This window comes from Chinchilla lanigera, unplaced genomic scaffold (assembly GCF_000276665.1).
Source record: "Chinchilla lanigera isolate Chin_1 unplaced genomic scaffold, ChiLan1.0 scaffold00112, whole genome shotgun sequence".
Classification (NCBI taxonomy): domain Eukaryota; kingdom Metazoa; phylum Chordata; class Mammalia; order Rodentia; family Chinchillidae; genus Chinchilla; species Chinchilla lanigera.
The window spans coordinates 285,847-306,753 of record NW_004955513.1 but is presented as its reverse complement, the minus strand read 5'-3'; the positions used below and the strand labels follow the sequence as shown (position 1 = coordinate 306,753).

At 59.6% G+C, this 20,907-nt stretch overlaps 2 protein-coding genes across 2 annotated transcripts in view; both read right to left on the bottom strand.

The window, feature by feature from the left end:
- Window positions 1-3,264, bottom strand: part of Hmcn2 (hemicentin 2) — a gene marked incomplete in the record, with an annotated part of 130,718 nt that extends 127,454 nt beyond the window's left edge. The window contains 1 exon segment of the mRNA XM_013506721.1: window positions 2,931-3,264. Within this exon segment, the coding sequence (XP_013362175.1) occupies window positions 2,931-3,183 (253 nt within the window).
- A 14,104-nt stretch (window positions 3,265-17,368) lies between these two features.
- The window catches only part of Ncs1 (neuronal calcium sensor 1), a gene marked incomplete in the record, with an annotated part of 20,407 nt that continues 16,868 nt past the window's right edge, over window positions 17,369-20,907 (bottom strand). The window contains 1 exon segment of the mRNA XM_005408341.2: window positions 17,369-20,907.

Here is a 20,907-nt window from a genome sequence, read left to right as displayed (position 1 = left end):
CTTGAAGTGCACAGAGAGACCCTGTCTACCCTCCATAAAAAAAGAAAAGTCAGCAAAGAAACTGACAATTAACAAAAGAAAAAGAGTTGCACAGGAAGCAATCAAAGGAACACTTGAAGCCGTAGTGGCCCTCACCAGCAGTCAAAACACAAGAGACGCTTTCCTGTCTTTTGCACTAAGGTAAGGACGGCGTTCTCTAGTGCCCCATGTCAGTTTGCACCAAAACCGCCCCCAGCTGCCCCTGGTGAAGGTTCAACTCCCGGCTCCCTCTGGAAAACAATTCGAAGTGTGGCCCATCCACCCTGTGTTAAAACTGCCGAGGATTTCCACTCCTGGGCACTTACTCCTACAGCAGAACCAACCAAAGATGCCGCTCTACCTCCAGGAGTGTTTGCTGTAATGTTCGACCATAGAAAACCTGAAAGCAATCTAAATTTCCAGACAAATGAAATGATTCACAAATTTCTCTAATATTTCATCTCTGGGAACATACCGCATTTTGCACTTAAAAATTCATGAAAATCACTGGGCATGGTGGCACACATCTGAAGTTCCAGCACTTGGGAGGCTGAGGCAGGAGGATCGCCATGTATTCAAGACCAGCCTGAACTACCTAGCAAATAAAAAAAGTACTTACAAAAAAATTTCCAAACACGAGTCTTCCTTTGTTGCCAGACTCTGGTCTAGAACCACCACTCCTAGCTCCAGGCCCTTCTCTCTCTAGAAAGCCTGTCCAGCACGTAGACGTGGATCCTGTCAGTGAGAAAGTCTATTTCTCAAGCACCGTTTGCACGGAAGGGAATTCCATCTGGTGACTCCAAAGAGGCAGCCAGACTTCCGCCACTGCTCCTTGCCCAGGTCCGAACCCACAGCAGGAAACGCAGGGACCTGGGCCCCCCTCAGGCTGCCGCCCTCCCTTCTTCTCTCCCAGCCACCTGTCCCTGCATGTCAGACTGTCCTCCAGCCACTGCCCAGCCAGCTCCCTGCACCCCAGCAAGTCCTCTGTCCCAACCGAGCCCTTGGCTACAAAGTGAGCTCCTGCCAGGTAATGGTCCAAACCCAGAAAACATGCATCTGCTTGCTTGCTTTCCTTCCTTCTTTTGTGCATGTGGGGGTGCGCACTGGGGAATGACCTTCACACTAGGCTCCAGCCCCAGCCCTTTTTTATTTTTCATTTTGAGACACAGTCTCACTAAGTTGCCCAGGCTGGGCTCAAAACTGTGATCCTCCTGCCTCAGCCTCCCAGAGTGCTGGGATTACAGACATGCACCACCACACCCAGCTTTGCTCATGCTCCTCGGCCCTCCTGCCATGCATGTCCTCAGAGAGCTTGCCACTGGTCCCCTCCCTCACAGGGCTCTACCCATACCAGGGGGCTCCGTTGATGGGGTGTCCCCCTCTAAGGGAACTGGAGTGTCTCCAGAGAGTAGGATTTGGGGAACCAGAGAGGATGATGGAGTGATGGCTGAGCCTGCTTGGTTTCAGGGGGAGCAGGTGGGGGTGCCTGGAGGGCTCCCTGGAGGTGTCGGCATACGGGAGGAGGCAGGGCAGCCCTCGTGAGCCCCGTCCTGGGCCTGGGGACACGTGTCTGGCTCCTACCCTACAACCAGGCATTTTAAGGAAAAATGCAGGTTTTTGATCATGAATGGTGACTTGCTCCCATCCCTAGTCTGTTTCCCCCACTGTTGGATAAAGGGGTGGAGTCCAGGACCCCTGACCTCCCTCAGAGCCACGGCCTGGAAGAATAGTCCAGACGGTGGTCTACAGAGCTGGAGAGACCGAGGGGACTGCCGTGCCTGCCCACGCCGCAGGGTACAGTCACGCTCCCGCTCCGCACCGCGGCGACCTCGGTGCCTCAGCGGGGAGAGCGGTTCTTCTGCTGCTCCCAGAAATCCTTCTGGAACCCTCGCTGCTGGGCTTTGAATTGCAAAGGCCTGGGAAGCCCAGAAGTTTTGGAAGCAGAGGGACCCCAAGTCCCCAAGACAACACCTTCGCCTGGGGACCCCGCGGAAGAGTTTGGAGGGCCCTAAGGATGTTGTGATTAGCAGACGCGCATTCTCCCAGAAGAGCGCCACTGTGTGTAATTCCTCAGCACGAAGGACTTCGCAGTTCCATCATGCGAAGACTCTGAATTTTTTTCCTTTTAAAGCTATCCTTCTGGTTAGAGGGGTGGGTAGACGGGGAAAGGCTATGAAGCACGGTATAAAGCAGAGGACCCAGGCGGCGGGCGCACAGGTGTTCACTGTGCTGTATACTCTGTTCTAAGTCTGAAGCTTTCCATTATAAACAGAATGCAGGAGGACCAGCCCCCGGCTGTGGCTGGGGACGCGCAGCGCGCTCTGAGGCCCTGCGGCAGGAGCTCTCCCCACGGGGCCTCCCAGGGGCCGAGTCGAGGGCATGTGCCAGCCCAGAGCTGCAGGGAAAGGGCTCCAGGGACAGCGGGGCGCTGCCCGCAGGGGACGCGCACGCAGGTGGGCGCCCCGCTTGCGGCGAGCTGCTGTGTTCCTGAGAAGCCAGGGGACAGAGGGCCAGGTCGCGATCGGGTGAGGCTCACCCGTGCGGTTCCACGGTGGGCCCCACATCGCCCGAGCCCTGTGTTTGGGGTCAGCTGTGGCCTCCAACGCCCAAGCTGGGAGCGAATTCCAAGAAATGACAAACGTAAAAGGCAAAGACCCGAAAAGTAGCGTTTCCCAAACGAAGAAAGCCAGGCTTGGGAAGGTGCCCTGCCGGGGTCACCGCCGGTGCCACTCACCTGACAGCGCCAACCAGGGGCGCGCGGGAGAAGCGGGGACAAAGGGTCCCTGGGGAGGGAAGAAGGAGCGGGGAAGGGAGGGGGCGCTGCAACCCGGGCCCCACCCCGGGCCCAGCAGCGCCAGGTGCGCCCAGGGCGCAGAGGCGCGGCCGCGGGAAGCTGCGCGAGCCGGCGTTACCTGGGTCGTGGAAGGGCACCAGCGCGTAGTTGGCGACGGCCTGGCTGCGGCTCCTCAGGGTCCGCTCCAGGATGCGCGAGGCGCCGTCAATCACCTGCATCAGGTCGTCCCACATGGAGCCGGTGACATCGAAGACGAAGGCCAGGGTGGCGTCCCCCGTGGCGGGGTGCAGCGCCGTCCCGGGCGCACCGGCCACCGCCGCAGCCGCGGAGACCACGGCCACCAGCAGCCGCAGGAGCGGCGCCCCGGGCATCGTGGAGAGCGCGGCGCTGCTCGTGGGACGCTCGGCGCGCGGGATAGGGGTGCGCGGCGGGGTCCCGCTGCCGGGAGCCCAAGGCGGGTCCTGGGCCCACCCCACCCTGCTCAGGGTCACGGCCCGCCTCCGCCGCTCCCCCACCGTGACTCAAACTTTCCCAGCCCCGCCGCTGCCGGTCCAGACCCGGGGTTAGGGGAGGACGCGGCGGGAGGGAGGTGGGGCCGCGGCCAAGGCTGCGGCGCGGGGAGCGGCGGACACCTGCGCGCCCACGCGGGGGCGGGAGGGCGCGACGACGGCTGTCACCCCCGCCTGGCTGAGGCCGCTGCGCTCCCGGCCCTGTCCACCCCCACACCGTCCCAGCGCTCCACCTCTCCCCCTCCTGGGGCGCCCCGGGAGCCGAGCTTCCCCGCGGTACTTAGGACTGTGATAATCACCGGTCCGCGCTCCCGCTGCCGAGTGCTGAGCACGGGCCGGGCTAAGACCTCCTGTAAGAGCTCACTGCAACCCCAGGAGACACACACCACACTCAGGTTGCTGATGAACAAACCGAGGCTCAGACAGGTGACCTCACTTGCCCAAGGTCGCCCAGCACTCCGGGGCCACACATGGGACCAAAGGTGGATCTAGAAAGACCACCCCCCAAGGCCCTGGGCTGTGCTGCACCTTAAGTGTTGCTGGGCCTTGTCACAGGTCCCCTGGGCAATCGAGAACTTGGTGCCCCTCTACCCACCCACCTCTCCCACACCATGGATGGCATGGGAAGGTTCTGGGGCCAGGTGAGCACTGCCTGGGCCTGGCTCCACCGTCGCCTCCCCGACGTTGCGGCCTCCGCCATCCGACTGGTCCGCGTGTCCCCCAGCTGCCATCTCAGCTGTCCCTGGGCCCTGCACACTTCTTCCCACCAGTCTGGGACTGGGGACACCTGGGGACGGGGCTGAGTCTTGATTCCCCTCCAACAGCAACCCCAGCTCCTAACCACGTCTTTGGCATGTTGCAGGGGCTGGGTAGATGTTACAGGTGCACAGCTGTAACCCCAGCCCTCCGGGAGGCTGAGGCAGGAAACTACAAGCTTGAGCCCAGCCCGGGCTACATAGGGTCAGAGCAAGACCCTGTCTAAAATGAAAAAGAAAAAATGTTTTTAAAGGGCTGGGGATGTAGCTCAGTGCAAAGGCCCTGGATTCACTCTCCAATCTGCGTACACGCGCACACGCACACAAAACACAGCTTTTGCTGGCATGCCTGATCTTAACAGTCATGTGGACCAGGGATATAGCTCAGCGGCACAGCGCCTGCCTGGCAAGTGTGGGATCATGAGGTTGACTCCTGGCACACACACACAAAAAAAGTCATGTGAGAGGCTGGCATGGTGGCACACATCTGTAATTCCAGCACTTGGGAGGCTGAGGCAGGAGGATCTCAGGTTCAAGTCCTGCTTAGGCAACTTAGACTCTGTCTCTAAAGGCTAGGCACGTAGCACAGTGTATAGGCCCTGCGTCCCATCCCCAGTACAAAAACAAAAGTCCTTTGAAAAACCTCAGCTCTCAGACCCTCCTAGGGTGCTCAGACAGAGACTCTGTAGACTCAGCTGCAGCTCTGAGCCAGTGGGGGTGACTCCTCCAGCCCTGCCCTGCAGTCTTCATCAAGAAGAAGCCCCCACCTTCTCCCTTCCCCTCCCCCTCCACGGCCCCTGCCCTGGGGCACCTTTGCCCTATAACCCACCGTCCCCTAGCCCTCTCAGCTGCAACCTCACTGCCAGCCAGGTCGCAAGCTCTATCACAGCAGACCCCAGCACCAGGTGCATGGAGGTCCACCACACGCAAGGCAGCAGGTGCTGGAGAGCTGGGCACCAGCCATGGGACTGGGTGCTGAGGACACTGTGTCCCAGAGAGCTGGGTGTGCAGGAGTCGGGCTCCCAACCAGCACAGCGTGGAACGCGCAGCCCAGTTCCAGGCGGCCTGGAGTCACATGCGGACTCTGGCTCTTTAAATGTCCCCGGCCAGGGCTGCGATTGCCCCAGAGCCTGGGCAGGGCTAGGCCAGCTGTTGGAGACAGAAGAGAGGCCCCAGCTGTGGGAAGGCAGTCGGGAACAGCAGCCAGGACCCAAACGGTGACCAGGGTGGACGACCCTGGGGGTCACACAGGTCCTTTGGTCGTTCACCCCACAAACACTGACTGGACCCGAAGTATGTGTCTCGCTCTCCAAGGCACCCCTGGATCAAGGGGATCTGAAGATGCAGAAGGCCTCGTCCCACACTGGGGAGAAGAGACGCGTAAACAAACAATTCTAAGTCAGTGAGCTAAGTGCTAATCGGGGAATTACCAAGACTCTGGGAGCCCAGAGGAAGGAGGGGCTGAGCCTCAGAGGTCAGCAGAGGCCACCAAGAGGTCTTGAGATGTCCCCAAGAACAAGAGGGGAAGGGCATTTGAGGAGTGGAAATAGCACTGCATCGGCAGGGAGACGTGTGGGACCAAGACCACACCATGAGCCACCTCCCAAGCCTTGTTGGGCCTTTTCCAGAGGCACTAGGGAGCTATAGAGGAATGCAGGCAGCGATCCCATTTACATTCAGGGGGCCACTGTGCCAGAAGTGCACAGCGTAGCCCTCCCAGATGTCACAAAGCTGAATCTGGTCCTCAGAGGCAGGAGCAGAGGTGGCCCAGGGAGAGCAAGGTGCCTGTCCTCAGAATGGTCACCAGGGCCAGACAAGTGCTGTGGTCAGTGGCCCCCGGGGTTCTGAGTCTAGAAACAGCCCGGGGACCTGTAGCAGAGCCCCCAACCTTGCTTTCCGCACTGGTTGAACGAGCTGTGACGGAGCAGAGTCTCGAGAGCTGATCTCCGGCGAATCTCACAGCGCCACCACCCTGAGGCCAAGGCCAGGCTCCCTGGGCCACGCAGCAAGCAGGAGAGAGAGGTCCAAGCTCATCTCGGCACGGCTCCCTGGGGACGTGGAAGGGAGCCTTGGGCGGGCACCTGCCACTCGTCCCCATGTCTCCAGCAAGAGCGATGTCTGGTCTGATGGCACTGCCCGCCCAGGGCAGCCAGGGTGCTGCTCTGACCATGGGACAGCTGGACGCCCAGGGCTCCCGAGAGTGGAGCTGTGGGCCTGGAACGGAGTGAGCGAGACCATGGTCCCAGGCAGGCCGGGGGAGACACAGGGGTCAGTTTCTGCCCCGACACCGTAGCTCCTCCAGGCTCCTGAGAGCCTATAGTGTTCAATTCCAGATAATCCACCTGTTCGCTCTATTTTCAAAAGGTGCGGTCCCAGTGGAGCCCTCACTTCCTGTCTTATTTCCTATTGTGCCACGTCTTCATGGTAGGCGCACCAGCAGCCATCCACTTAAACCAGCGTGCACTGCTGTTCCCTGCTCGGGAGCCTGTCCTGTCCCCCGTGTCTGCATGGGAACCCACAGCCAGCCGCCGGGCTGGATCAGAACCCAAGACTCCAGACACGTGGCCAGTCCCAGAGAGATGGCCCTCCCATGCCAGGGGTCCTTCCTTATGCTTCGCTGCATCCTGGTCCTGGTCAGATCTGATGCCTCAGTGCCCAACCCTCCCAGGCCCCTCGCCCCGCCCCACCTGTCTTTCTCCAGGCATCAGATCTATTCTGCTGTAAGAATGGAAATGCTGGCCAGGTGCAGTGGCACTGTGACCTGACCACTTGGGAGGCTGAGGCAGGAGGGTCACTGCAACTTTGAGGCCAGCCTGGGCTGCACAGTGAGTGCAAAGCCAACCTGACCTCCACAGTGAGACCCCATTCCAAAGGAGCTGGGCTACCAGCTCCTTTACAGCACCCCACCTCCACACGCTGCTCGGCAGCGCAGGGTGCGGGTGCAGACGGGACCCCGAGGCAGGAGTCCGGAGCTGGTGCGCAGCTCTGAGTCTCCTCCCACACGCGCGGTCCTTCCGGCCCGTCTGCGCCAGCCCTGGACTCCAGCTTCAGACATTCTGCACCTTTCAGTGAGAAGCGCGTAAGTCCCCACCTTCTTGGCACCGGGCACGGGTTTTGCGGAAGACCAGGGGCGGCGAGGGGGCGGCTGCCGGCTTCAGGATGATTCAAGGGCGCTGCGTGTGCGCGTCTCATCCTGCTACCTTCCGCTGCGCGCTCTGTGTCCACCGCGGGCACGCTAGATCCTCCTAAGGTGCGTGCTGCCGAGACCCTCGCGTTCGCGGCTCACAACGGGCTCCGGCTCCTGCCGGAAATACAGCTGTGCAGCCTGGTTCCTAGCGGCCAGGGACCTCTGCAGCCGAGGCTCCCACCTGTGTTTCCTGGAAAGCTCCCGGAAGGAGGGGGCGGAGCTCCAGCCCTGGAGAGCGAGCGGGGCTGCTGCTGGTCTCTACGGAGAAGTCAGAGAGGGGGAGCAGGACGGCAGGGGACAGAGCCGCTGAGGCCCAGGAGTCAGGCTCCCGGAGCCGCGTGGGGACACCGAATGGTTGACCGCAGCGTCCAGGCCTCTGCGGGACTGGCCTCCAGGCCATGCCGTCTCTTGAGTGCTCAAGAGACGTGGGAACGCGGGCCGTGCCTAGGTTTGCCAAGAACAAACAAGGGAAAGCCCAAGCAGAGCCAAGCCCGCTGAGACGCGCCCCAGCCCCGGCCTGGCCCGATGGGGCTCACGGGCCGCAGGGGCCCCGACCTGGCGGGGAGCAGGCAGCCTGCCTCGGGGGAAAGGGGTGTCACTGCTCACTGCTCAGCTGCGCACTGACTGAGCCTTGCTGTCACTCAGGCCATCGCGTCACCGTGAGCGTTGTCACCAGTGGCACGAATATCCACAGCGAGTGGAGGGTCAGCGCCTGTCCCTTTGTCCTTTCGGATTCTCTCTCATAACTAAAACTCCCGCTGCACCAGTGTGTACATTTCGGCAGCTGCAGCTGGCTTCTCCCCTCTGCCCTGTCCCTGCTTCTTCCTGGAAAGCTTGTCCTCACCTCCACACTCCCCTCCTGGTGCAGTGTCCACGCTTCTTCCGTATGACGCGCAGAAGGGCAACCCTCCCCACGCCAGCCCTCCCCACCTCATCTTGGTGGGTGAGGTCACCCTCTGGCCCATGACTGGGACAGAAACAGACCTGCAGGAGCCCACCCTGGGGGCTCCAGAACAGAGAGGCCTTGCTCTGCCTGATTTGACATCTTAATCTAAAGTGACAGTGATTCACAGTTCAGGCTGGCCTTGAGCTCACTTTGTAGCCCAGGCTGGTCTCGAACTCGCAACGATCCTCCTGTCTCAGCCTCCCGAGCGCTGGGATTACAGGCGTGCGCCGCCATGTCTGGTAAAAACCAAGCGTTTAAATAAAGACTTGTTTGTGATGCTCCCAGCAGCACTATTACCAACAGCCCAAAGGTGAAAACAACCCCAGCACCCATCGATGAAACAAGTGGATAAGCAAAACGAAGACCGTTCGTACAATCAAATGCCATTCCACAATAAGGAGGGATGGCGCACTGGTCTTTCTATAACTGTGGACATGTGATCTCGGTGAAAACAGCCAGACACAAAAACCCACTCGTTGTGTGATCCCTGTTTCGCAGACTCGTATAAACAGAGTCTGGACGTCTCTGGAAGAGACAAACCCAGAGATGGAAAACAGCTTGGCGGTGGACGAGGGCCGGGGTAGGAGGCCGGAGGTGACCGTGAGTGGGTACGGGGCTTCCCTGCAGAGTAAGAAAGTTCTGGAACCGATAGCGGGGACAGTTGGCAAAGCTGTGAGTAAGAGATGCTGCTGCATCGTACACTTGAAAAGAACGATAATGATGGATTTTATTTTACGGAGATTCCAGCACCATATTTTTTTAAAGGGCAGGGGGCGGCTGCCTGGTGAAGGCAGACAGCAAACCGGAGCAGGTGCGCCTCCGCTCACCTCCAAGCAGCCCGAGGTTGGCCCCGGCAGTGGGGTGCTGGGTCCCGAGCCAGGCTGGAGCTCCGCGGCACCCCAGCCTTCCCTGCTAGTCTTCTTTAAGGACTCGCCAGTTCAGTTCACCCTCAGGACATCCCCACCACAGAATCCCGGGTCACCAAGGTCACGTCAGTCAAGGAAACGGATCTCGCCTAGCCACTAGCCCTGACAGCTGACCTTTGATTAAAGCAGCGAATGGTAAAAGCAACGAGATTAAAAACGTTTAGATTAATGGCGCCTGGGACTGATTCCCAAGAAACTCTTCGGAAAATCTGAAGAAGAGAAATGGTGCTTCCAGCCCGGACAAATAAGCCACGACCTTCTGAGCACGGAGCGGGGCTGCTTGCCAAAGGCCAAGATTTACGGGCCAGGCTCTTTTACCAAATGCGATCTGATTGCTTCTGCTGTGACAGTGGGAACCAGCCCATACCGTGGGGACGAAAGCCTCCCACTAAAACGGGCAGTGGTCACTGCACACGCAGCAACACGTACCCTGCGGAGTGCACTTGCCGTGAGCTCTGGCCACCCAAAAGTCACCTTCAGGAAGCCAGGTGTGGTGGCGCATGCCTGTAATCCCAGCACTCGGGAGGCTGAGGCAGGAGGATCGTTTCGAGTTCGAGGCTAGCCTGGGCTACAAAGTGAGCTCAAGGCCAGCCTGAACTGCATAGTGAGACCCTGTCTCAAAAAGACAAAAAAAAAAAAAGTCACCTTCAGGAGCCGGCTGAGGCTTAGTAGAAAGCTGACCTTGTCTCCGGTATGGAGATCACTTGCCTTCCCATCCTCCTTTGCAGTGGAGGTGGAGTGTCACCGGCTCTGCGGACCCAGCCTCGGGGTCTCCAGCCAGACTCACAAGGAAGGCGGTGGCCGTCAGTGGTACTGGGGGCACAGTCTAGTTCCTGACAGGGCAGGGGCAGCAATGATGAGCCATAGGCCACCAGACCAGGGCTGTGATGGCTTCAGCGCTTGTTTCTGCTTGAGTACACCAAACATAATGAGCACCCACTAGTGCTGGTTAGGTCAGCAAAATATGGCTTCTATTGATGCAGTTAAGGATGCTGCACCATTCCTTATGGTAACGGAGTCCCGGTAGACACCATGTGATAATGATCATGTGACCCAGGGCAACCAATCACATTATTTCATCTCTCCAGCTACAGTGACTGGTCCAAACATGGACACATGACCCAGTCAGAGCCAATCAACATCCTTACTGCCTCTGGGATCAGGGTCTCAGGGGGTATGAATGGGGGATGCTGATGGCCATGTGCCCCACCCTAAGGAGGAGCCCGGGGTTGGAGACCTGCAAGCGGCAGAGAGGGAGAGAGGGAACCCTGGCATCCTCAGGGTCCCTGCTCCCATTACACGTTCATCATATGTGAAACGACCTGGTGCCCAGCAGGCGCTCAGTAATTTCCCCGTACAGCAAGCTGTTACCAGCGGTCCCGGTAGCTCCTTCCCTCCTGCAGCTCTGGCAGCGCTGGGCTGGGACTGCAAGAGGCGGTGGAGGACTTGGGCTGGGCCCTTCCCCTCTGCTTTCCAAACTGCTGCGTAAGGCCCCACCCCAAGCGACCCTCCCAGCTCTGCGAACTTGAAAAGAGGGAAAAACACATTTTTTGGTGTAACCAGAACACTAGCTGCTCGCCGAGGGAGTTGACGACCGCCTCTCCGAGGAGGCAATCTTCTTTAAATACAGTCCTTTAATAACTAGAGTTCCCCGGATTCCATTGGAAACCTTCTCGCCAAGTCTCCCTCCTGGTGCGGGAGCTCAGTTCCCTTCCTTCCAGCCTGAAACCGGAGTAAGTTTACTCCAGGCTCCTGCGGGGTGTGCTGCCTGCAAAGGCCTTGAACTTGACAGCTTCCCGGCCTGACCTTCAGGCTGCACCCAGGGAGGCTACAAGGCCGAAAGAACCTCACGTGTGACTCAGAGGCATCAGAGGGACAGGTTGGTCCCTGCTGAACGCTCTTGGAGTACTGGGGGGCAGGAAATGTCCCCTTTCAACACGGCCCCCCGTGGCCTCTGCTCTCAGGGCTGCCCCCCCAAATTCCCCTTTCTCTGCCGGCATCCACTCTCCTCTCTCTTCCCAACTTATTTTTCTCCAAGAGCAGTGAGCTAAGAGCCTGTAATCTCAGCACTTGGGAGGCTGAGGCAAGAGGATCACCTTGATTTGGAGGCCAACCTATGGTATACATAGGCCAGCCTATGTATACCAAGACCCAGTCTCAGCAAAAGATTTTCTGCCCATCTGGCCTCTAGGTCTCCAGCCAGAGTCACAAGGAAGCTGGTGGCCCTTAGTGGCACTGGGAGCTCAGTCTAGTTCCTGACAGGGCAGGGGCAGCAATGATGAGCCATAGGCCACCAGACCAGGGCTGTGATGGCTTCAGTACTTGCTCCTGCTTGGGTAGTACCAAGTACTATTCTATGGACAGTCCCCACTTAGGCCATCTGTCCTTAGTCAAACCCACTGTGGAAGGAGCTCCCTTCCGCCCACCAGACCTCCACAGACTCAGTCACTCCATCTTAAAGATGACAGAGCACATAAAAAAGAAGGGAGTCCTGAGCTGTACTGCACATCATGCTAAGTGAAAGAGCCCAGACCCAAGCCAGGTGTGCCAATGCACACCTGTAACCTGTGTTCTGGGAGGCCGAGGCAGGAGGATTTCAAGTTCAAGCACAGCCTGGGCAACTTAGTGAAACCTCATCTCAAAATGCAAATTAAGGGGTTGGGGACATAGCTTGGTGGTAGCACACTTGCCTAGCATGTACAAAGCCCTGGTTTCAACTCCCCGCTCTGAAAAAAGAAATGAAAATTTAAAAGGGCTGAGGATATAGCTCAGTGCAAAGGTCTTGGGTTCCATCCTCAGTGCTAGAAGAGCAGGGCGGAGCGGGGTGGGATGAGGTGGAGGGGGGGCAAAGCAAGTCCACTTTGCGCAGGTACTGACCTGGGAGTTTCCCATAACAACATTTTAACAGAAACTGCACACGGCACAGCCCCGGGGGTGCAGCCTCCGCTTTCATCGCATTGCCTATGTCCTCATGGCTGCAGCCGGGACCATGGTGGCCAAGAGGCAGCCCCGCCCCGCGTCTGCACTGCACAAAGTGATCCCCCGGCACCTTGAGGATGCTGGCCGTTTCTAACGCTCAGAGGTGGCTCCGGGGCAGAGGCCGGGCTCAGCGAGAGCCTTGGCTGCCGCAGGACGGGTTCAGGGCCCGGGGTGTCCTCTCCCCATGTGGACTTGGAACAGGGTCTGGAGTGAGTGCAGCCTCGCCCAGGGGCCCTCAGGGATGGCTAAGCCGAGAGCCACACTGCTGGGCCATGCGGGGACGAGGGAAGGGGCAGCAACTCGGGGTGGAAAGGACCGGGTGGCAGGGACATCACCACCTCCGCAGAACCCAGACTTCCCATGTGGTCTCCCTGGCACCTGCCCACGGCCCAGAGAAATGCACCTCTGCTTCCCCGATACCCAGATGGGGAGGCTGAGCACAGGCCCAGTCAATACGGTGTCACCCACCCAGGCCGCAGTTGTAGCCAGGCACCCGGAGAAGAGACGGCAGCCACCAGTCAGGCTGAGTCCCGGGGGTCCCCTGTGCCCCAGGGTATCCAGGTCACCGCTGTTCTGCCACGGCAGGGACGGACAGAAGGCAGCGCTGGCCGCCCAGCTGCCCTGCTGCCACCGGGTGCGCGTTTCCAGGGAGCCAGTGCTTGCCTGGTCTCCCCCTGCACGGCACTGCAGCCAGGCACAGGGGCGCACGCCTGTCACCCCCGCACTGGGGAGGCTGAGGCAGAAATACAAATTCAAGCCCAGCTTGGGCAATTCAGTGACTCAGTGAGACACTGTCTCAAAAAAAATTTAAAAATAAAAAAGGGCTGGGGATGTAGCTCAGTGCAAAGACCCTGGGTTCAGTCCTTACTAACACACACACACAATGACGGGATGGAAAATCCCAGCCTCTGCGAAGGGCCAGTTCTAGGCCACCCGGGGAGAGGACCTCAGGCCAAAGGTGATGAATCACAGGATGGGGCCATCGTGGCTCTGTGTCCAGTAGGCGGGGCCCCAGACCCCGGCCCTGCCTTCCATTGGCTGTGTGGCCCTAGGCGAGTCACTGAACTTTTGTGGTTCAGCTCCATCGGCTTCCTTGGCTGGAAATGGAAGTAGTGACAGCAGCCGCCGCAGCCCACACTGCGCGGAATACTGCACCGGCAGTGGGGAGCGGGACCCTTCTCCCCGGGCCAGCCCCTGCCCCTGCCCAGCACCCACCTCCACCTCCACCTCCAGACTCAGGACCCCAGGAATGGGCTCCTCCTCCAGACCAGGGGCAACTGGCTGCAGCTCCCCCAGACCCTGCCCTTTCCTAGAGCGAAGCCCCTTGGGAGGCCTCGACTACAAAATCGTGGGGTGTAATACTAGTACCAGCCCCGAGAGGGCGCTGCCGAGAGCATTCAATGTGATGAGGCCGGGGAAACGAGGGCAGTGCGCGTCTAGTGCTGGCTACGGTGGATATGGGGCTCAGTACTGTCCTCCCTTGGATAACTGTTAGAGAGGGCAGAGTTACGGAGAACAGCCAACCTAGCTGGGTGTGTGGCACTCTCCTGATATTCTAGCTGCTCAGGAGGCTGAGGCAGGAGGATCACAGCGCCGAGACGAGCCTGGGCAACTTAAACTCTGTCCCCGAGTAAAATGAAAAGGTCTGGTGGTGCAGCTCAGTGGTGAGCCCTTGCCTAGCATGTTGGAGGCCCCGGGTTCCATCCCCAGCACAGGAGAGAGGGAGAGACAGACAGACAGACACATCCTGTCAGGTTTTCCGCGAAGCAGAAAGCACCTCAGTGCTGTGTGCTCGGAGTACCTGTGCCCGTGTCCACACCACCTCCGGGAGGTGACCTCGCACCTCTTCTTCCCACATGGAGTCACCGCTAGAAAAAGCTGGTGTTTGGGTGCCCTGAAGGCACCGCCACCCCTCCCACTGCATTCCTCTCCGCCCGGCTGGCCATTTGATGCTCTGCATCCCGTTAGGTAGGCAGAAAGCCGCCTGCAATAAGGGAGTAGGGCTGAGCGTGGCCCCGTGACCCAGCTCTCAGCAATGGGGCGCCCACAGTGCCCACCTGTGGCTGGTGTTGTGACTCCGTGTGTCCGTGTGTGTGTTGCACTCTGATCCAGGCTGCACGTGCACCCGAGGTGTTTGCGAGGCCTGGCGTTGGCTCTGCGCCTGCCCAGCATTCACACGCCGGCCTCCTGTCCCTGCCTCCGGAAGCCGCTGAGGAGCCTGCTTAGCTTCCGGCTTCTTCCTGGAAACCCCTTCGACAATGTCTATGCTGTGACTTGATGAGATTTGGCAGCTTTGGTGTAGAATCTGAATCTCAGGGTGGGCCTGAGAGTTTCCCCGTGACAGGGAGCTCCCTCCCTCTGTCTCCCACGCTGGCCTTTGGCACCTGCCCCCCAAGATAAGTCCCAGCCTGGCCTCTGATGCGGCACACATCTGCTGCTCCGAGGTGACACACAGCATGCCAACCGGCTCTTCAGGGTCCCCAAGTCACGTGAACCCTCGGCAGCACCCCAGGCTCGGCCCTGCCGCCGGGAAGGCCAGCGTTCAGCACTCAACTAAGATCTGTCTTTGCCTAGGGCAGTGATGCCAACTTGATTGTTCCCCACTTTATTCCCTGACCCCCCCCAAGAAAAGCTATTTCCTCTTCATGTCATTCCTTGTGAATGGCCTCTTTGGGGTCTCTGGGAAAACGGTCTGATATCTGAGGCAGGGGACCGAACAGACCAAGAGGCCCGGACCCCAAGTCTTGAGCCCCTGGTAAGGCCCTTCCTGAGCCCAGCCTAGGCCCAGCCTGCCCTGCGCCCTCCCCGTGGCTTCCCAATGGAAGGACCCAATCGGCCTCACCTTCTGGGCCTCCCAGGGCTCCGAGCTACTCCAGAGCCTCTGGTGCCCTGATCCAAAGACGTCCCCAAGAATCCTTCTGGCAGAGACTTCCATCCCCTGCGCCGCGGAGGCGGAGGGGGCGGAGGAAAGAAGGGAGGGCGCGAGCATGCGTGAGAGGTAGCGGAGGCGACGCAGCACTCCGCACCTTGCGGTCTTTTATTAGATGACTTTGGCAAGCACTGAGGGTTTATATGCAAATATTTGTAGGTGGCCTGGCACCATGTAGAGTGAGCCAGCGGATCACACAGTCTATGCAGCTTTTGACACAGATCCAGGACGGCTTAGGTGAGTTGCAAGTATATTCTCCTCCTTGTCACAGTCCCAGTGTTAACACTCCAGGGCTGCTGTGGTGGCCTCATAGGCTTGGGGAGCTGGTCCTAGGAAGACTTGGTCCCACCCAACAGAAAGGAAAAGAGGAAGGGAAGGAAGTGGAGCAGGTCACTCTCATCCCATTAGTTAGAACTGAGTCACATGATCATGCTTAGCCCCAAGGGAAGCTGGGAAATGTAGTCCTTTATTCCACCAGGCTAAAAAGAGATGTAGGGAACAAGTAAAGGGTTCTACTACACCTTCTTGAGCTCATTTCACCTAAACTCAGGTGACCTTCAAGGCCCTTTCCATGCCCACTGCTCTGACCAAGTGCTGCAGTCCACAATACCTGGGGTGAGACAGCCCCATCAGCAGTTTTTGTTTTATTTTGTTTCTTTGAGACAGTCTCTCACTGTGTATCTCCTGCTGGACTTGAAGTCACTATTTAACTCAGGCTGCCCTTGAACTACCAGCGATCCTCCTGCCTCAGCCTCCTGAGTGCTGAGATTATGGGCATGTGCCACCACACCTGGCTTAGCATTTTAAAAATGCACTATTCTTAAAGTCTACACTACAGAGTGTGTTTATTAGCACCAAGAGTAGTAGAACTCCCTCTTTTCAGGAAGTAGACAGTGAAGACTTGCATGGGAGGGCCCCGTTTTTGTTTTTGTTTTTGTTTTTGTTTTTTTAGGGCCCTGTTTTTACCCCTGGCAATCAGAACCCGTGCCCATGTCAAGTGGGGGCACCTGACTCCAGACGCTGTGCCCCTAACCACTGTCCCACACTGCCTTCCATTCTGGAGAAGTTCTACCAGGACCAGGCAGCACGCTAGGCCCAGCATGGCATCGAGGGCCCATGGGTGCCCCTGAAGTGGGAGGTGTGTCAGGCCCTCCACTCTGCCTCCACACAGAGCGGAGCTGCAGATTCCTTTCACAATAACTCGAACTGCAAAGCAGCCTGAGTTTGCAGGCAGATGCTCACCCGTTCACCCTGGTGGGGGTGGCTGTATCCTGTCAACCCACACGCTTCCTGTGTCTTCCAAGAGCCTAGGCCTAGAGCAACAGATGTCTTTTCTTTTAGGAAGAGTACTAGGAATTGAACCCAGGACTTCACCGTGAGTTATAGGCCCAGCTCTTAAAAAAAAAAAAATTTAAATTTTGAGACCGGCTCTTTCCAAGTTGGCCTTGAACTTGGGGTCCTCCTGTCTCAGCGTCCTGAGTAGCTGGGATTACAAGTGTGTGCCAGGCTGCCCAGCTAGGAGCAACAGATCTCTAAGTGGCAATTACTCTCTTGACTTGTTGCCCTTTATCGTCCCCTGAACTAACGTGTCCTCCTTGAGCTCCAGAGTAAGGACCGTCACCTCTCTGATCCTTTGTGTCCCACAGGGAAGGCTCAGCTACACTAAGCAAGCAGGGCTACCTGAGCAGAGAGTGAAGGGGGGCTCCTCGGAGATCCCACGGCCAAGGGCAACCGTCACCCACCTCCCGCCCTGTCACAGCCCCTGGGGTCAGCCATGCACCTGTGGGCTCTGACCACACAGGACAACACAGCTGCCGAAGCCCGGCAGGGGCGTCTGACAGTGCCACCCCACACCAGCCTCATCAGCCAGGCTAGGATTTGTTGGGAATCCATTCCTCAGGCTCCACTCTGACCAAGCTACCTCATCAGGACCCCGGGGATGAACCCAGGGTTTCTCACTGACTGCCTCCTCGCTCCCTTTTTATTTTGAGTCAGGGTCTCCCCAAGTTCCGCAGGGTGCGCTTTAACTTGTGATCCACCTGCCTCAGCCTCCCAGAGTGGTGGGATTACAGGCAGGCACCACCTCATCCGGCTTCACAAATTTACAGCAGCCAAGGTCCTGGGGCCCCACCGGACACAGTGGGGGTAAGGAGATACCTCAGGTCACTCACAGGAGGCTCACCCTGCTGCCCTCGGGGCCGCCCTTGCCCACCTGGGTCCTTCCTGTGTCCGGGCTTCCCCCGGGGACCCTGGGCTGGGAGCGAGGGTGTCACTGAAGCAAGACAGAAAGAGAAACAGACAAAGCAACAGCCCACACGCAGCGAGGACAGGTCCAGGAAGCGTGTTTAATTGCGTGACATGGACGACATACAGCGGGCGCGCAGGCGGCGGCCAGGGCATGCGACACAGCCGCGTCACCCCGGCCCGCACGGCCAGGCAGGGGCCTCCCCTCGCCCGCCCGGAGACACAGACAGGACGGCGCCCCGAACGGAGAGTCCGAGGAGCTGGGGAGCAAGCAGGAGAGGACACGAGCAAGCACAGCGCCACACCTGCTCCCTCCGTTGGCCGCGAGTCCTCCTCGATGGCCCTGGGAGGCGGCCGGGCTCCTCCGTGCCGGACGGGGAAACTGAGGCCCCACAAGGGCCTCCCCGCAAGTCCTGGAAGTTGGCGGGACGGGGCAGGGCGTGTCCCGCCCGTCCTGGGGAGACAGAGCCGGAGTCTGGAGGCCAGCGGCAAGACAGAGATGGCACCAGCTGTTTATTCAACAAAAGCCTTTTATTCATTCAAAAAGTAACCATTGGGTTTATTCCGCAGATATTTTAAAAAAATAATAAAGGAGGGAGGGGGGGGCAAGGCTTCCCATCAGTGCCCCTGGGCCAAGTGACTCGCTAGCCCCTGGGACGACCTCCGAGAGGGCACCTGGGCGACACCCTGCCCATCTAGCGGCCCAGGGGTCCAGGGCGTCCGCAGCTCACCTCCACCCCTGCTGGGCGGGGTTGGGCCCCCAGACGCCGGCGCCGCCCGTCACCACCAGGGGGCGCCCCTGCACGCCCTTGCAGCCTCTCAATGGGGACCCTGCCCTGGGAAGATGCGGAGGCCTTCTCCTTGGCAGGACATCCGGAGAGACTCCAGACGTCCCCAGTCGTCCTTCCCTCCTCCCCCGGAGAAGAAACAATGTCCCCAAGAGCCCAGGGACTCCTGTCTAGGACATCAGCTGTCAAACCACAAAGCGTTTCAGAAGAGACATCAATACAGAGATGACATACATTCGCCTGGATGTTATTTTAAACGTTGCCTTGTTAAATATTGGAAAATCGTGACAGTTCCTAAGTCACCATCAACACAAAGTGGGAAGCAGATGCTGAAGAAGACGCTGGGCCCTGCCCCCCGGGGGCCTGGGACTCATGGCTCTGCGGGGGGACGGAGGGCCTGGGCCCAAAGAGGGGCGTCGCCCAGGGTGGGGCCGCAAGTGGAAAGCGCACTGGGGCCAGGCCCTCGGGCTGTTCGGGGGTGGCCTGCCCCGGGACTCGGCATGCCACCACGTGTACAGGCCTGGTGACAGGAAGGGGCAGAAGTTGGCCTGGAGCGGAAATAGCCAGCGTCCAGCTCCCCTCAGGAAGGGGGTGTCCCTGCAGGCCGCTCGGGGCTGTCTCAGGCCATGAGCCAAAGGTATGTCCGAGGCATGGGCCTGCTGGGCCACCGTCCTCAAGGACACCCCTGCCAAGACCGAAACCACACCTGCGGTTCCACCTGCCAGGCTGGGGTGCTGGGGGTGCCTGGCAGATGTGTGGGGGTCCCAGGGATGAGGTGCCCGCTGGGGGGCAACACATGCTAGCCCTGGACAGGCCTGAGCCGGGCGCCCCTGGCCTCGATGCCTCCAGGCTGGACAGCAGCTTCGTGATTCCCACCTGGCCAGAGAGGCCAGCATGGCTTCTGCAAGGCAGAGCTGAGACGGCCAGGAAAAGGCGCACAGTCACCCTGCCAGCCCCAGGCCATCCAGCCACCCTCCACCCTGGGGTCCTGGCAGGAGCGGAGTGGAAGCGCTGCAGTGACCACGCTGAGGCTCGGACCTCCCGGCTGGTGGCCAAGCAGGAAGCCAGCCTGCAGGGGCCTCCAACGGCCCGCCCTTCAAAGCCACCCCTGGGGGTGGCCTCCGTGCTCCCTGTCCCTGGGGCTGACGGTGGAGACGGAAAGCAGCTGAAGGCGCTGCCGTGCTGCCCCGTGGCAGAAGCGTTGCCTGATCCATGGGGGAGGCTCCGGCCTCCTGGGGTAGAGGTGGAGACCGAGGCCCTCTCCTGGCAGGACCAAAGGCCAGCTCCGTCCCTCTTGGGGGTGGCCCAGGGGACCATGCTCTTTACCAAGCCGAAGCAAGAACTCTCACCACAGCCTGCGCTTCCCTGGCAGTGAGCCCACTCCCAGCCTGGGGCCTCCTCGGTGAGGGCGAGCTGGGGGCCAGGAGCACTGCAGGGAGGTGCAAGGTGTCATCGGACACACTCGGCCCCGGCCAGACCCGCACACCAGCAACCAGGCCGCGCCGCGTCTGAAGGCTTGGGCCAAGAGACAGCGGACCGAGCTGCGACTGTGACAATCCCCGCATCTGCAGGGGCCTAGCCTCCCAGCCACAGGCAACCGAACCTCAGGCTCCGAATCTACAATGTCAACCTAGAAAAGGGGCTTCACGCTCAACCGTCCCGGGCCGCCCTGCCGGCCCTGCTCAGTGGCGCAGCCGGGGCCTGAGAGGACGCAGGACTGCCCACGGTCACCAAGCAGGGGGAAGGCTCGGCCACCGACCTCCCGTCCAGGGTCATCTGAGGCTCCTGGGGACACTTCGGGGCCATCCCGGACTCAGGTGCGGGGGAGCTGGAAGTCTGCGGTGAGGGGCAGGAACTTCCTCTTCTCCCACCTTCCCTCCAGCGCCTGCGCAGAGCCACCAGGCAGGACGCCGCGCGGCCCCTGCAGAAGGCAGCTGGAAGGCGGGAAGCAGCGTGGGCGCACCGGGGGACAACTTTCAGCGCCCTCCTGCCACCCTCCAGAGAAAGCGGCGACGTCCTTGACCTCTGCGAAGCTGCCTGCAGAGACAGACCGCTTTTCCCAGGCGGCTGCCAACGCAGAGAGAGGGAGGGAACTGGGAAGTGTTGCCTGTTCGTCCTTCAGTTAAAAAAGAAAAAACTGTCCCAGACCCAGAGGCGGGCAGAGGAGGAGAGGCGGGCACGAGGGCTCAGAGGGGCCCGGGCAGAGGGGAGCAGTGTGTGAGCCGTCAGGGAACACCCCCTGCCCCCTCTGCAGACATCAAGCACAGTATCTGAAAAGAGGAAAAAAGTGGTTTTTGGCTTCTTGGCCGCTGCAGGCCGGAACCTGCCAAGCAAGCGTGGTGTGGGCACGCGACTGTTGGCCCGCGGCCCCCGAGTGCGGGGCGCAGGGGCAGCAGCAACATTAACAACCAATAAATAAAGGATGTCAGGTATATACGCGGGTTAGAAAAACCTCACTTTCCCCACAAAAGCACAATACTGCTATCACAAAAAATAACGGGCGCCACCAGCAACCACCCCAGGCTCTCGGCGGCCTTACATCCTGAAGGTAGGCCAGAGAGCGGCCACCAGCGCAGGGCGGCTGGGCCCAGCAGGTTCTCCGAGTCCCGAGGCCTTCTCCAAATCGGTCAGTGTCTTCTACAACAGAAGGTAGTTTTGGTTTGTTCTGTGTTTTCTTTTTAAAACGTCCATTTGAAATAAAAAACCAAAGCGCACGCAGGCCAGCAGGGAGGAGGAGGCCGCCACGCCAAGCAGCCAGTCCGGGGCGGTGTGGAGGGCCGCAGCCGTTTCTGGTTCGGCTGCCGTGTTTCGGACAAGCGGAGGCGCTGGCGA